The following is a 12,914-nucleotide window of genomic DNA, read 5'->3' on the forward strand; positions in this document are numbered from 1 at the left end:
AAACTGACTCACTGGTTGAGTTCATTGGTTTCTGAATACATTAAAAAGTTGACATGTGCTACACATTATGAGCAGCAGGGGGCTCCACCGCCCCGGCTACATTTAAACCCCCCTGAACCCAGTGAACCCCCTTCTTAAATAATTTAAAGAAGATGAAGAAGATGCAGAGGTTTTGAAGATGAATGCAGCTGGAGAACAGCTTGCCCCTTTGATGAAAGTCTGAAGGAGTGTAGAATGTTTCTGTTGATCATGAGAAGAACAGACATTTCTCCGTTAACGAGGCCTAGATTGACAAAGCTGCACTTCTTGCTCAACTGTTTTAAACTTTTTGTTGTGTTTGTGCTTTTTTTTTATTTGTTTTTGCATCAGATCATTTAAGAAAGCTACACATGTGCAAATAAATTTGAATGAAACATGGAATTAAGCACACATAAGGGAATGCCAGACTCCTTCCTTGACACTCCGCATTTAAATATGAAAAATAAAGACAAGGAAGCCATGCATGTTTACAATCTCTGTGTGATTGAAAGTCGTGTCTAACCGCAGGAAGAGAAGATGGTTGGTTGGAGATGCTCCTAAATGAGGTGGAAAAATACAAGTAGATGTGATTTATGAACAAAATCAGACCATTGTGAAGGATTACAGAAGTGTGTAAGGATAAGGTTGAGGTGTTGTAAAGTTTACTAATCTACACAGTAACATAACTGATGTTAATGCTATTTCAGTTTTACCACCAGGTTTCAGCAGATGGTATTTTATTTCCCATGTAAAACATCAACTGTCTGAAAATCCACCTATTGGGTCTAGGTACAATTACCATAAATAAGCATATAAAAATAAGAATTAAACTGGGTTTTGCTAAAAAGAAGTAAATAAATAAAAAACTGTTGAATTTTACCTAGAGTTTAATGACAAGTTGACTGCTTCCTATTTACAGAGATTGGTGGATCCAATAAGAGAAACTAAATATTTAAAGCAAAGTGGGTAAATTAAAGTCTTTATTACAGGACTGGTTTAAAAAAAATACCCTTTTTGTTATGTTTAAAAAATTATAAATTTGAAATAATTCTACTTAAATCCCCTGGCAAATTGCCTCAAGCCGTGTTTTTATGTTGTTGTTTTTTTTTTTCTTATTTCCCATATGTGTGTTTTTCTGGCAGTGAGGGGGGCGACGACGACTCTGATGACCCTCAAGTGTACGAATCCATGTTCAACATCCAGAGTCAGGCCGGCTCCTCTGACACAACGCAGGCCTCTGATCTGGGTAACCTGCTTCAGTTCACTTTCACAAGCGCTTTGATAAATATTTATGGGAAGCCATCTTTGCTGGAGTGCATTAAGAGTAACTGATCTGCACAGCAGCGTCAGTAGAGCTCTTTATAACAAAACTCAAAATTGATGTTATGACTTTAATAATCACACTTTCCTCATTGTGACAGTCATTATTTAAATATAACAAATATGTGCTTATACTCTGTGTACTATTATTAGGCAAGTGAGTATTTTGGCATTTTTGGCAGATTTTCTATCTCCCAAGAGTGAGCGTTTTAGGGCCTTTATCAATTTAAATCCTAATTTAAATTGATAAATTAAATTGGATTTAAACTAATTTAAATCCAAATTAGCTGCTGCTGGCCACGCCCCCAAATCAACGTTTACACTCACACTCATTTACAGAAAATGACTGCAAACAGATGCGCAATTGTACAATCGTACATCTTTGAAAAGCAGAAGTGGAGCCTCCTGCACAATCAACAAGAATGATTGTGCAGGAGGCTGGTAAGTCAACAACTAAAAACTTGTCTATTCCAGCAGCCATTGTACAGCGCATACAGAGGTAAAACCAGCTGACCAAACGGATTGGAACTCCGCTGGTGTTGCTAGGTAACGGGGCAATGCCTGTCGAATGTGACTTAATGGGTAGTTTTTGAAACAACCCATTTTCCAGACCCCAGAAAAGATCAACTCACTGCCCAAAACCGTTTGGTTGTTTTTTTTAAGAGCTTGGGTTGTTTTTTAGAAGCACTGTAGAACCAAATCGAAGGATTCAAACATGCAAAATGAGAATTTTGCATATTAGGTACCCTTTAAACATTCATGTTTGAGGTTTATTTTGGATTAACAGAGCACTGGAGTTAGTAATTAATAGAATAATCTTAAAAAACTTGCCTGATAACTGTGGACAGTGTATGTCCACTTGGTGTTTTTAAGGTTGTTTAGGATAATGCAGCTGTGCATCTCCTAGTTCCAGACTGCCTTTTCTCTTAAGCTGATCATTAACGCGTTGTTTGTGTCTTTCAGAACCCGACCAGCTTCAAGCTGTGGCCTCCCAGGACAAAAAGGAAGACAGCGAAGTGGAGGACATCTACGAGTTCGACCGACCCCGCCCTGTGGCACCCCCCGCCCTCACCCGACGGATCCTGTCTGAAATCAGCTGTCCCTCCGCAGCCTTCAGCTCACTCAGCATGGATGCTTCAGTAGAAGCCGGTACGTCCAGTCAGCCCCAGGGTCTGACTGGTAAATGGACTGGTTCTGAACTGGTTCTGAACTGGTTTCAGTCTCACACACCTCAGAAAACACATGGTTATATTATTTAGAGTAGTAAGAAAACCCCCCAGAAATTAGGAATTTAATTTTAAAACTACTCTCTGGTATTAGTTCAACGCATTTGGTTTATTTGGCTTTCAGCATTTTTATCTTCAGCAAAGTCCAATCCTTTTTTTTAAAAAGTCATGATTCAACAACATTGGCTTGTTTTTCTTTTTCTTTTTTTCAACCTTTCAGTCACTCTGAGCTCCTCCATCTTCACACTTAAATGCAGCAGGTTATCAACAAACACATTCAGAAAGTCGCTGAGTAACTTTGAGAATATAACTGTGTGCGTGCTGAGTGTTTTTTCTTGTGTATACGGGCCGCTGTGAACCTCGGCAAGCAGCGCCCTCTGCTGGAGGAAAGTAAACATTCAGGACCAGGTTCTCATACGGATCAAGTTTTCTTTGAAAGTTACTTTAATGCTCTGCAGTTTCCCTGGACTTGGTATTTATTTATTATTTGTACAATAACTGTATTATAGAAATCTAAGACCAGGAGAAAATCCTGAGCTTTCTGAGAAGTTTTTCATCCATGTTTTCCCAGTGTAGTTAGATTTTCTGTTTCCAAAAAATACTGATTCTAAAAAATAGATTTGAGCTTCCCAAATGTTTTAAAAACACACAAGCTACTTGATTCTGCTCCACAGAGTAGACTCGTCATAAAAAGCTCAACAATCTTGTTTTTATTGTAAAAAAAATAAAAAATAATAATAATTATTGTTGGTAATAATTAAAGGCTTAAAGTGACTCAAGTAAAATATCTCATAATAGCAAAACCACTTCATTTAAAAATGAATTACAACATTGTAGTTTTAATTTCTAAACAGTATTGCAATTTAACTATAGTAATCAAATATATTAGTTTTAATACGAATAGAATTTGATGGATTTCATAACATCAAATGATAATGTTTAAAAGAACTGAAGCAAACTTAACAATAAAATTACATTTAAAGAAAGCTGTGTTTTATTTCTATAAACTTGCTAATCATTGAGTAAGACCTTTGATGTGAAAAATCAAACTAAATAATCATTTTAAACGTTTTGTTTTATAACAGGCCATAACGGCATGTGACGGCTGGAATGAGGTTTAGCACACAAACCAACCTGATTAACTCGTTGTCCTGATGAAACCATCAGGAAAAGTATCTGTGGGAAAATGTCCGCGTTCGGCTTCCGTAAATTGCCATGTCGTTGTTTCCTGAACTGATTTTTCTGGGTTTTCCAGAAGCGTTTGCCGAGTCGGACCGGCCGCCCCGGCCCCTCCCACGCAGAGCCAACTCCGACCGCTGCCCTCGACCTTTCAACCGCGACCTTTCCGCTCCGCTGCCCGAACTCCCCGGCCCATCGTCAGCCTCGCCGCCTCCTCCTCTCCCTCCCCCTCTGCCGCCTGCCGCTGCTGCCACCGTCACCGCTGGCAACCAGGCCCTGAACGGTGAGATCGAATGTCTGATATCCCAAGGCTACTCCATGCAGGACATCCAGAAAGCGCTGATGATCGCCCAGAACAACCTGGAGACGGCCAAAAACATCCTGCGTGAGTTCGTCTCCGTCCCCTCCACGACCCACATCGCCACATAGTCACTCAGGTCCTGCCTCCTGTCTCCGCTTTGCGCCATTATTGTGGATAGCATTTACCGAGCACTTTTCCACGGGAAAACACCAGATCTGAGGAAAAACATCCAAAGTTAATTGTAATCAACTGCGTCAGGTATTATTTGCTTTTCTAAAAGGATTTTAGGTGTGAAAACAGGATTGTGTTTTTTTGGGGGTTTTTTTTGTGACGGATCCTGAAGCCTCAACAGTTACTCTACGCCGCCCCCAGCTGGAAATGGAAGGAACTGGATTCCCCATCAGCTGATTGGTTCATCTCTTTCCGCTTAAATGATCTGAAATGTGCAAAAGGAGCTTTGTGAAGCCAAACTTTCATCATGTTCAGTTTCGCTGCTTCTCCGCAAACTGTGCTGTGCAAATCTGTAACTAATCAGAAATTAGTGAGTAGAAGTCTGTGGCGTGCTAATGCTGCAGGGTTGTGGTTCCATTTCCCATCACCTTCTGGGTCAGCAAGTACTTTCATCTTTAAGTACTCTCCTCACATGTCGTACTGTGTGTAGAACTAACAATAGCGGAAATTAATTCCATTTTAATTATGTTTTTCTAACATTTTCCAGTTTATTTTGTGGAAAATTGGGCAACAGCGTCTCTACATTCAGGTTTGACTCATTGCCAACGGTGGAGGCAGGGAAGTCTAGGAAAAGTGAATCCCCGATTATCAAGTTGTTTGGAGTGGCAACTAGTAGAAGAGTCGACGAGCAGCACCGCTGTGTCGATGTCTGCGTTCACAAAGCAGGAAAATATGACTCAAATCCAACTTTATTTTATTTATTTATTTTTTACAATATCCGACTTTCTCGTGGAAGTCTGAACGGCACAATTCTTTTCACCCCAAGATAAATCAGATTTGTTCCACATATATGTGGGACTAAATTATATCCAATATTTTTCAAAGCGTCAGCAGTAGGAACAGTCATCTTATTCAACTTTAACACCATAATTCTGCACCAGAAGACGGCAGATGCTGTAAATCTGGACGTAAACAACGGCTGAAAATTATAATTATGAAATTATGAACGCCGTCCGTGTCAACGAAGCGCATCACATCACAGCCACCCACTTTTAGTTCCAACCTCACATCCAGAGCTGTGTTCTTGTTATGTTCTCGTGACGATGCGGCCGACTCTGAAGAACTTTCAAATCGATCGATAGACGGCGGCCATTATTACTGCTGCAAACAGAGCGCAGCTGTGTGACATAAGTAAGTAAAACCAAGATAAAAATCGCAAAGTGCTTCAACAAACAAGATAAGTGCACAAAACAAAATTAAGCAAGAGCAGATTTAGATCAGTATGTGTGCGCGCGTGGCTCGCTGTTCACACAGAAAACTTATTGCGGCCGCATTTAATTAGTAGCATGAACGACCGCGCAGAAAAAATAAATCGGATTTCAGTAAAAAAATAAAAATGAAAAATCAGAATTCAGCCTCAAGACCTGCTGCGTGAAAATCTCCCTGATTTGTCGTCCAGATCCTGCAGGTCTTTTTAAAGTAAATAAAGAGGCAGAGCTGGCCTTTACATCCTGCAGGTCTGCTTCAAATGGTTTCCGTTCCAGCTGCTTTATGTCAAACACTTCCTAGAATAATAATACAGGTCCGCTCCTACCTAAACGTCCTGTCCCCGACTGATCTACCTCACCGGGCTCCGAGTCCCCGAGCAGATTCTGGACAGATTAGAAACCTGGATGCGTTCCTGACTGATGTTCGAACATTCGTCCATTTCCACTTCGCAGGCAACAGATCACAACCTTCCATTCACATCACCCAGTTCCCAAGAAACTGGCTCCCACATGTGAGCGACCCACAAATGTCCACAGAGAAGCTCCCACTCTCTCTACAGAGTGAAAATGGAGAGACGGAGCTAACAGTAGTTCTCCATGACGTCAAGGATTCCCCAGTCAGTCATTTAAAAGGAAGGACGATCCCATATCTAGTCCAATACTCTATTAAAGTTAAATTTGTGCCATGGATCTGTCTTGAAACCCTGTGAAGGTTAGTAAAAAAAAAAAAAAGCACTACATCTCCAACATGGATTAATTAAGCTAATCTCCCCTAAAATCACCACAACTTTATCATTTATTTGCAAACCTGTGTCTGACTCGACTTACACAGCAGTCACCCAACGTTCACCTTGCAGGGAAAATGATCCTTTCCTGTCCTAAAAGTTTCTCTAAGTACCTTTTAATGACATCAGACACGTTCACTTCACGTTTGTCACGTAAAAAGAATCAAATCAGCATCATTATAGTGTTCCTACAAGTTAGCATCCAGCTCAACACTAAGCCAGGTTGATGCTAGCATGTTTTCTCTCTCTTCTGATGTGACTCGTTGAAAAGTCCGGCTTTCAATTTGGTTCCAGTTAATCGTGTGCAAATGAAACTTATTGGAAAAGGATGTTTTCAGCTTTGTGACTTCAGCGCTCCGCATTGAGAGACTGTAGCAACTAGCAATTTGACCAGAATCTTTAGTGTTGGACGTGCAGAAGACTGACCGGGGCAGATCGAGGGGAATAGACTTGACTTCCACTTCAGACGGACCAACCAGTGCATCTGTACTTTGCTTTGTAGGCCTTTCAGCAGCTGCATTCGATTCTGCATTTTGAATTCGATTCAAATTTACTGCAAAAGCAGAAAATCTTACCAAGTATTTTTGGTCTAGTTTCTACTTCAAATGTCTCACTACGCCTGAAATAAGACAAAACTAACAAACTTTTCGGCAAGATACAGGAGTTTAAGTCAATAATTCTTGAAAGTAGATCAAATTGCTTCTCCCACTGGCAGATTATTTCACTTATAACATTGGAAAATGTCTTGTTATAAGTGACACAATCTGCCGGTGGAACAAGCAATTTTCTAAATCAGTATTAAATACTTATTTACTTAAAACAAGCCCTTACATCTGGCTGAAAAGTTACACAGTTGAAATGACATAATACTAAGATATTTGCAGTACAAACTAGACCAAAAATACTTGGTAACATTTTGTTTTTGCATTGTCATCAACTATTTAAAAAAAAACAAAAAACATGATGTGATCTGTGGTAAATACAATAGCTTTTGTTTTTCTGCTCTGTGTTCAGATTTTAGCAAACAAAATCCTCAGATGGTGTCATTTCTGTCTGAACAACAAGGGTTTGTTAAAGGAGTTGCTGCTGTTTCAGCATCAAAACGTCCTTGCAGTCCTTGTTTTTATGCTGCATTGAATAACTAGAGCCACCAGACGTCCAAGTAGCATTAAAAGCCTGAATGCAGGTTGTTTAAATGATTCGCTAACATCTATAGCAGTTCTGCAGAGACACTGCAGTAATAATAAATCTGCAGCATTTTGTGCAGCCCTGGTTTTAATGTGATCTCACCCGTCACCATCCGCTCGGACTTTAAGTCATTCCACATGAATGTGCAAATGTTTCATTACGCTTTGTTGTTTTGAACTAGATTGTAGGAAGGAGCATTCCAAAATGTTTCTGCAATATTGACTTTTTTTTTTTTTGCCCAACTTCCAAGTTTTACATATTTAAGACCATATTTACGTTTCGTTGTGGCTTCATCCTTTCTTCCTGTTTGGAGCAGACGTGTGTCGTCTGCAAAGGCTTCATGGGTAGTGGCTCAGATCAACAACTTATTGTTTATTTATTCTTTTCTTTTTTTGTGAATTTAAAAATTGTTCAACTGAAAGGTTTAGAAAAAAAATAACTTGAAAAAAGATTTAAATTTACTTCTATTGTATATTATTTTTTTAAATGCCATAGTAGCATCTTTATTAAGCATTAAGGTGGAGAAGAACTGATTGAAAAAGCTTTGAACTTGTTCTCAGGTGTGTGAATCCTCTAGTATAAATTGAGCCACTGGGATCTGAAGATTTCTAGGTGGCGCCAGAGCACAAACGTCACGCATTTTATTTTATTTTATTTTTTTTGTGAAGAAGAAAAGTCCCGGTTTCCAGTCTGTTTTACTGAACTCACGCCATGGTTAGTAAAATTAGATTTAATATCAACCAGAAACTGACTGAGGATGTTTTCTTGTGACCCCTGCTGGTCGTTGGGAAGAATGCAGGTTTTACGTTTAAATTTTGCAAATCTGTGAGTCAGATTTAAAACTGTTTTAGAGATTTTAAAAGGTCAAAATATACTTTTTCCCACTGCAAAGTAATATAAAAGGACAAAGGTGTAAAAAGAGAATGTTGGTACCAAGAAGGCATTTAAATGGGAAAAATTACAACACAGTAGCTGCGTTTCCATCGACCATGTAATTAATTGGAATACAAAAAATACATTTGCTAAATGGAAGTACGCCAATTTAAAAAAAACTGACGTTTTTCGGTCAAGAATTTATGGATTCTCACCGTATCAAAATGAATGTGTTCCTCATATTTGAAATGGAGACCCTTTTTTCTCGTCACACTAGTCATGTGATCAGCAACCAGATGTTACTACTGGCAGAAAAGACGAAGAAGACAAGAGGAAGCCGTCGGAGTACGATGGATGTTTTTTTTTTTTTTTTTATCACGTGAACAAGCTTATTCACGTGTGATTTTAATTGTGTTTCTTTAATGGAAACACAGCAACAGCGAAATTAGGTTTTTTTGATATTAGCAGAACACCAACAGTATTTTGCGTATACTTGTAACGGAAACGCAGCTACTGTTCTCAGCCTCTTTTATCTGCCGTGTAAAAGTATTTAGACCCGTATGGATTTTGTTCAGTTTCTTGTCAAAGCTGTCATCAATGATGATGTCGGACAAAGAAAACCAGAGGATGCAAAATTCAATTTTCATTTATTAAAGAAAAACTGATTTATTTGTCATTAGGCTTCTTTTTTTTATGAATTCTGCAGGATAAATACATCAGTAAATAAAATTTGTAGGCTAAATGTTCTGAAATCCTTGGTAAAAATACTTCCTGATATAAAATTGTGTAAGTAGAGGGTGGCTGAAGTGTCCTTTTCTCTACACTGAAGTTTAAACTGGTTTTAGTGGGAGAAGGTGAATTATTGTGCCTCCTGTCAGTCGCAGAACTGGGCGAATCGCTCCATGTTTGTCTGGACTCTCCTCTCCCCCTCTTGTTGTCGTTTCACTCCACATCTGAACTCTGAGAGCAGAACCATCAGTGACTCGGTGTCGGTTCCGGTCTGCTGACGTCTCTCTGTGACTGTGTGTGTTGGTTTACCCAGTTAACTGGCCTTCGTCAAATGGAACTTGCCTACTAAAAACTCGTCGCTTTATTACCTGTATAGATACGATTTTATTTATTGTCTTTTTAATATCTTCTGCATTCATTGTGCCGCCATGTTTTCATGCCTAAGCCATTAAGATTTTTAATTAAACTGTATTTTTCTTTAACCTTTTGGTGCGTGTGGTTTGTTCAACAGATATTTAATGTGTGCTTCTTTTGTTTTGCCTCATCGCAAACCTGGAAAATGGTGCGTTCAGGGACTAATAGGAAATTCTAAATTCCAGTCCGTTCATTTATTTCTATTTTTAGGTTATAAAATAATAAAAAGAATGTAAAAAAAAAAAACAAAAAAAAAAAACATTTTCTGCTTTGGGATATTAATTGTAAAGACCAACTGAGTATGTTACCTCTGTTTATTGTAACTACCTCTGAGGTTATATGCTTTTATTTTGGTAACTTTTTTGAGAATGTTGCCATGGTAATGGAACACAGTTCTACCCTCAATACAGAGAAAAAGGATAAAAAGTCAACTTTAGCTTCAGTTGATAAGGAAGCAAGGTTAGTAACTAGGATAAAGTACATTTGAGTAACTTGAAATTTCTGTGATTGATTGATATTAATGGACAGAATGTAAAAGGCTATTCATAACAGATGGTGAAAACAATTTTAACTAAGGGTTATTTGTTCTTGCCCAGCTCTTAAATTCATTATTTAACTAACAGTGGTGGCCGTCTACACTGAAATGAATGGAAATAAACTGTTTCATACTTAAAAGGCAAAACAATATCTAAAAAACCACTTGTATAAATTTAATGACATTATTCCAGGACAAAAGTAAAATCTACAGAAAACCTACTTCATACTTCCATAAAAAAAACGACATAGTACCAAAATGATCTAACAGTATCTGCTGTGGACTAGTATTTGTCCTGCTGATTTTCTCTTTGGACCTAAAGAGGAACGATCCAGAGTCGGCATGCAGCTTCAGTTACTACAGCTAGAAACTAATGATCAGGCCTGAAATCTGGGTACAGTGACTGACTCAGATCTGAACCTTCAGAGTCCCATAAAGACAGTTACAAAGTCGGCCTTCTGTCACCTGAATCAGAACCAAACATCATTCAGTTTATTAAACAGAAGCTGAACGTTTCCTTTCCCCTCACAAGTCCGTAAGCTACCGGGATGTCGTTATCTGAGCAGAAAATGTAAAACAAAACCCGATCTGAACCGTTTCATGCCTTTAAACCCTCCGAGCTGCTTCATCTCGGTCGTTATTGAGCCGTCGTCACCTGGAGGCCTGCAGGCTCTGCGCCGAGCGCCTGAACTCAACGCTTGTTTTGCAGCTTTAAATTCTTTGCAGATGTGTTTTCTGTCCAGGAAGGAAATCTGAGCTACCGTTCGGAGCGCTTCCCAGTTTGCGCTGACAGCGGTTTGGAAGCGCTCACTTCTACACACACACACACACACACACACAACACTCTCGAAACCTCTGCAGAAACAAGTCAAGGCCTTTTCTTTAGGTGGAACTTTTATTTGGCATCTTGTAAAAAAAAAACAAGCATCAAAAGAATCACATGTTGAGCACTTAATTTACGCACATGTAGAAAAGATAATCAGTTTCCAACTCTGTTTTCTCACCACTGAACAAATAAAGATTCGCAGATTCAACCAGAAATCTGTTCAACACCGACGGCATCGCTTCTCGTCGCTCAGCGGGACATGAGAAATTAAAAACTGAAAATACTTCCCTACGAATTTAAGTGTTGCAAGTCATCAGGGCAGTGTAGCACTCTCGGTAACAAAAGAACCCTTTCACAATAAAATACACAGTGAGAGATATTCACAACGCCAGCCTCTAGAAGGACCCCAGCAGTATTTCTTGCATGTTTTCTTTGCCTGTTTTAGATTAAAACCCCAGTTTGTGGCTCCATCCACTATAATTACCTCCGACTCGCAGAGCGGCACGACCGCTTTCCTGAAACATGAAGCTGTGAGCTAAGAAATGAAAATTAAAAAAAGAAACCAAATGGTCACTGAATAACGAACACAAGAAGTTTTTGGGGTTTTTTTACCTGTTTTATCTTAAATCTTTCCTTGCTTGTTTTATGAAATATATCAAATAAAAAATTTAGAAATCCAAACCTTAAATCTGTAAATAATATTTAAAAAAATAAAAATAAACAAACAAAAAAAAACCCATCTTGTGGTAGGGTCAGATTTTTCTCTTTAATGTTATAAATTTGGATTGCATTTAAATTTGTCAAAATTAGATGAATTTTTCTAAATTTAAATTAAGCCAATTAAATGAATTATGATAGAAACATTTAAGCTGAAACATATAACTATTTAAGATGGATTTTATAAAAATAAAAATAATTTTTTTGTTTCCAAACACTTCAGATAAAGAAAACCATGAACCTTCCTGTGCTCTATCACGCTGATCTCTGTGTAAAAGCGTCGTCAGTCCAAACTGTCGCGGTATGAAACATGCAGAAACACGTGGGGACCTTCAGGCTCTGACCAATCAGTGGCAACACAGAGAAAAACAGTTTCAAAATAATAAAATAAATTCAGTGTTTGATGTAAAAAAAAAAAAAGAAAAAACAGGCACAGCAGATGTGTAACTTTGACCTGTTTGAGCTTCAGGAGGTCTAGCAGGTCTCTAAACTAAGCATATTTACAAACAGTACAAGAACGAGACAGCAGTTTGGTAAAGATGGCCGCCGGTGAAATAATCACCGGCAGAAATTAAAATAAACTGTTTTGGTCGAATGTAGGACGAGTTTTTACAACGTTTGGTCTCCATCAAGTCCTGCATCAAATCTCACCTGGACGCTAAAATAAAAACCATAGAAAACATGCACACGAGCCAGACGCTGCTGTGAAATGGAAATCTGAGTCAAAATATCTTAAATAACAAAATATATATAATATTTACACTTTCATAAAAAAAAAAAAGAAGGATGATTCACCACCGTACAAACACTAAACAACAGCAAAGAGCTGGAAACTAATGACAGAACTGAATGCTGAAGCAAAGACTCATTCAGAAGGTACAAATCTGTACAAACACACCTGGGAAGTGTGTGTTCTGTTTGTGGGCGTGTGTGTGTGTGTGTGCGTGTGTTGGTGCGTGTGTGTGTGTGTGTGTGATCCTGGGAGAACCTGCTGAATACTGCTGAGAACAAAAAATGAAGAGAGGAAGAGGGAGGGAGCGTCCAGACAGAGAGGAGGTCAGTGTCCCGGGTCTCCTCCGCTCCAGAGCCTCCGTCCGGATACTGCGACCCGCTGCGGCTCCGCACGACCTTCAGGATGTTTACTGCACAGACAGACGAGAAGGTGAGATTTACTCAAATCATTCAGGAGAGGTCAAGACTCAGATGAGATCCCAAGCATTTAAAACCACAGCTTTCACTCAGAAGCACATTTTCACGACGGATTGTTGATCAGAGAAAGAAAGAAAGAGGCAACAGTGGAGTACATTTCCACTAAAAAGCTAAAAAGCATTTTTACTGAAGTGTTGGAAGTGATTTATTTACAA

The 12,914-nt window shown here is 38.9% G+C and overlaps 2 protein-coding genes across 5 annotated transcripts in view; one reads left to right on the forward strand and one right to left on the reverse strand.

Moving 5' to 3' along the window:
* Positions 1-9,540, forward strand: part of LOC116728232 (E3 ubiquitin-protein ligase CBL-like) — a 35,111-nt gene extending 25,571 nt beyond the window's left edge. The window contains exons 13-15 of the mRNA XM_032576164.1: positions 1,161-1,264; positions 2,302-2,487; positions 3,820-9,540. Of these exons, the coding sequence (XP_032432055.1) occupies positions 1,161-1,264; positions 2,302-2,487; positions 3,820-4,172 (643 nt within the window). The 3' untranslated portion in view covers positions 4,173-9,540. The remainder of the gene's footprint in view (positions 1-1,160; positions 1,265-2,301; positions 2,488-3,819) is intronic.
* Positions 9,541-12,509: 2,969 nt separating this feature from the next.
* The window catches only part of mcama (melanoma cell adhesion molecule a), a 62,934-nt gene continuing 62,529 nt past the window's right edge, over positions 12,510-12,914 (reverse strand). For all 4 annotated transcript variants that reach the window (XM_032576170.1, XM_032576169.1, XM_032576168.1 and 1 more), the window contains one exon: positions 12,510-12,692. In XM_032576170.1, coding sequence (XP_032432061.1) covers positions 12,690-12,692 — 3 coding nt within the window. In that variant the 3' untranslated portion in view covers positions 12,510-12,689. The remainder of the gene's footprint in view (positions 12,693-12,914) is intronic.

This window comes from Xiphophorus hellerii, chromosome 11 (assembly GCF_003331165.1).
Source record: "Xiphophorus hellerii strain 12219 chromosome 11, Xiphophorus_hellerii-4.1, whole genome shotgun sequence".
NCBI lineage: Eukaryota > Metazoa > Chordata > Actinopteri > Cyprinodontiformes > Poeciliidae > Xiphophorus > Xiphophorus hellerii.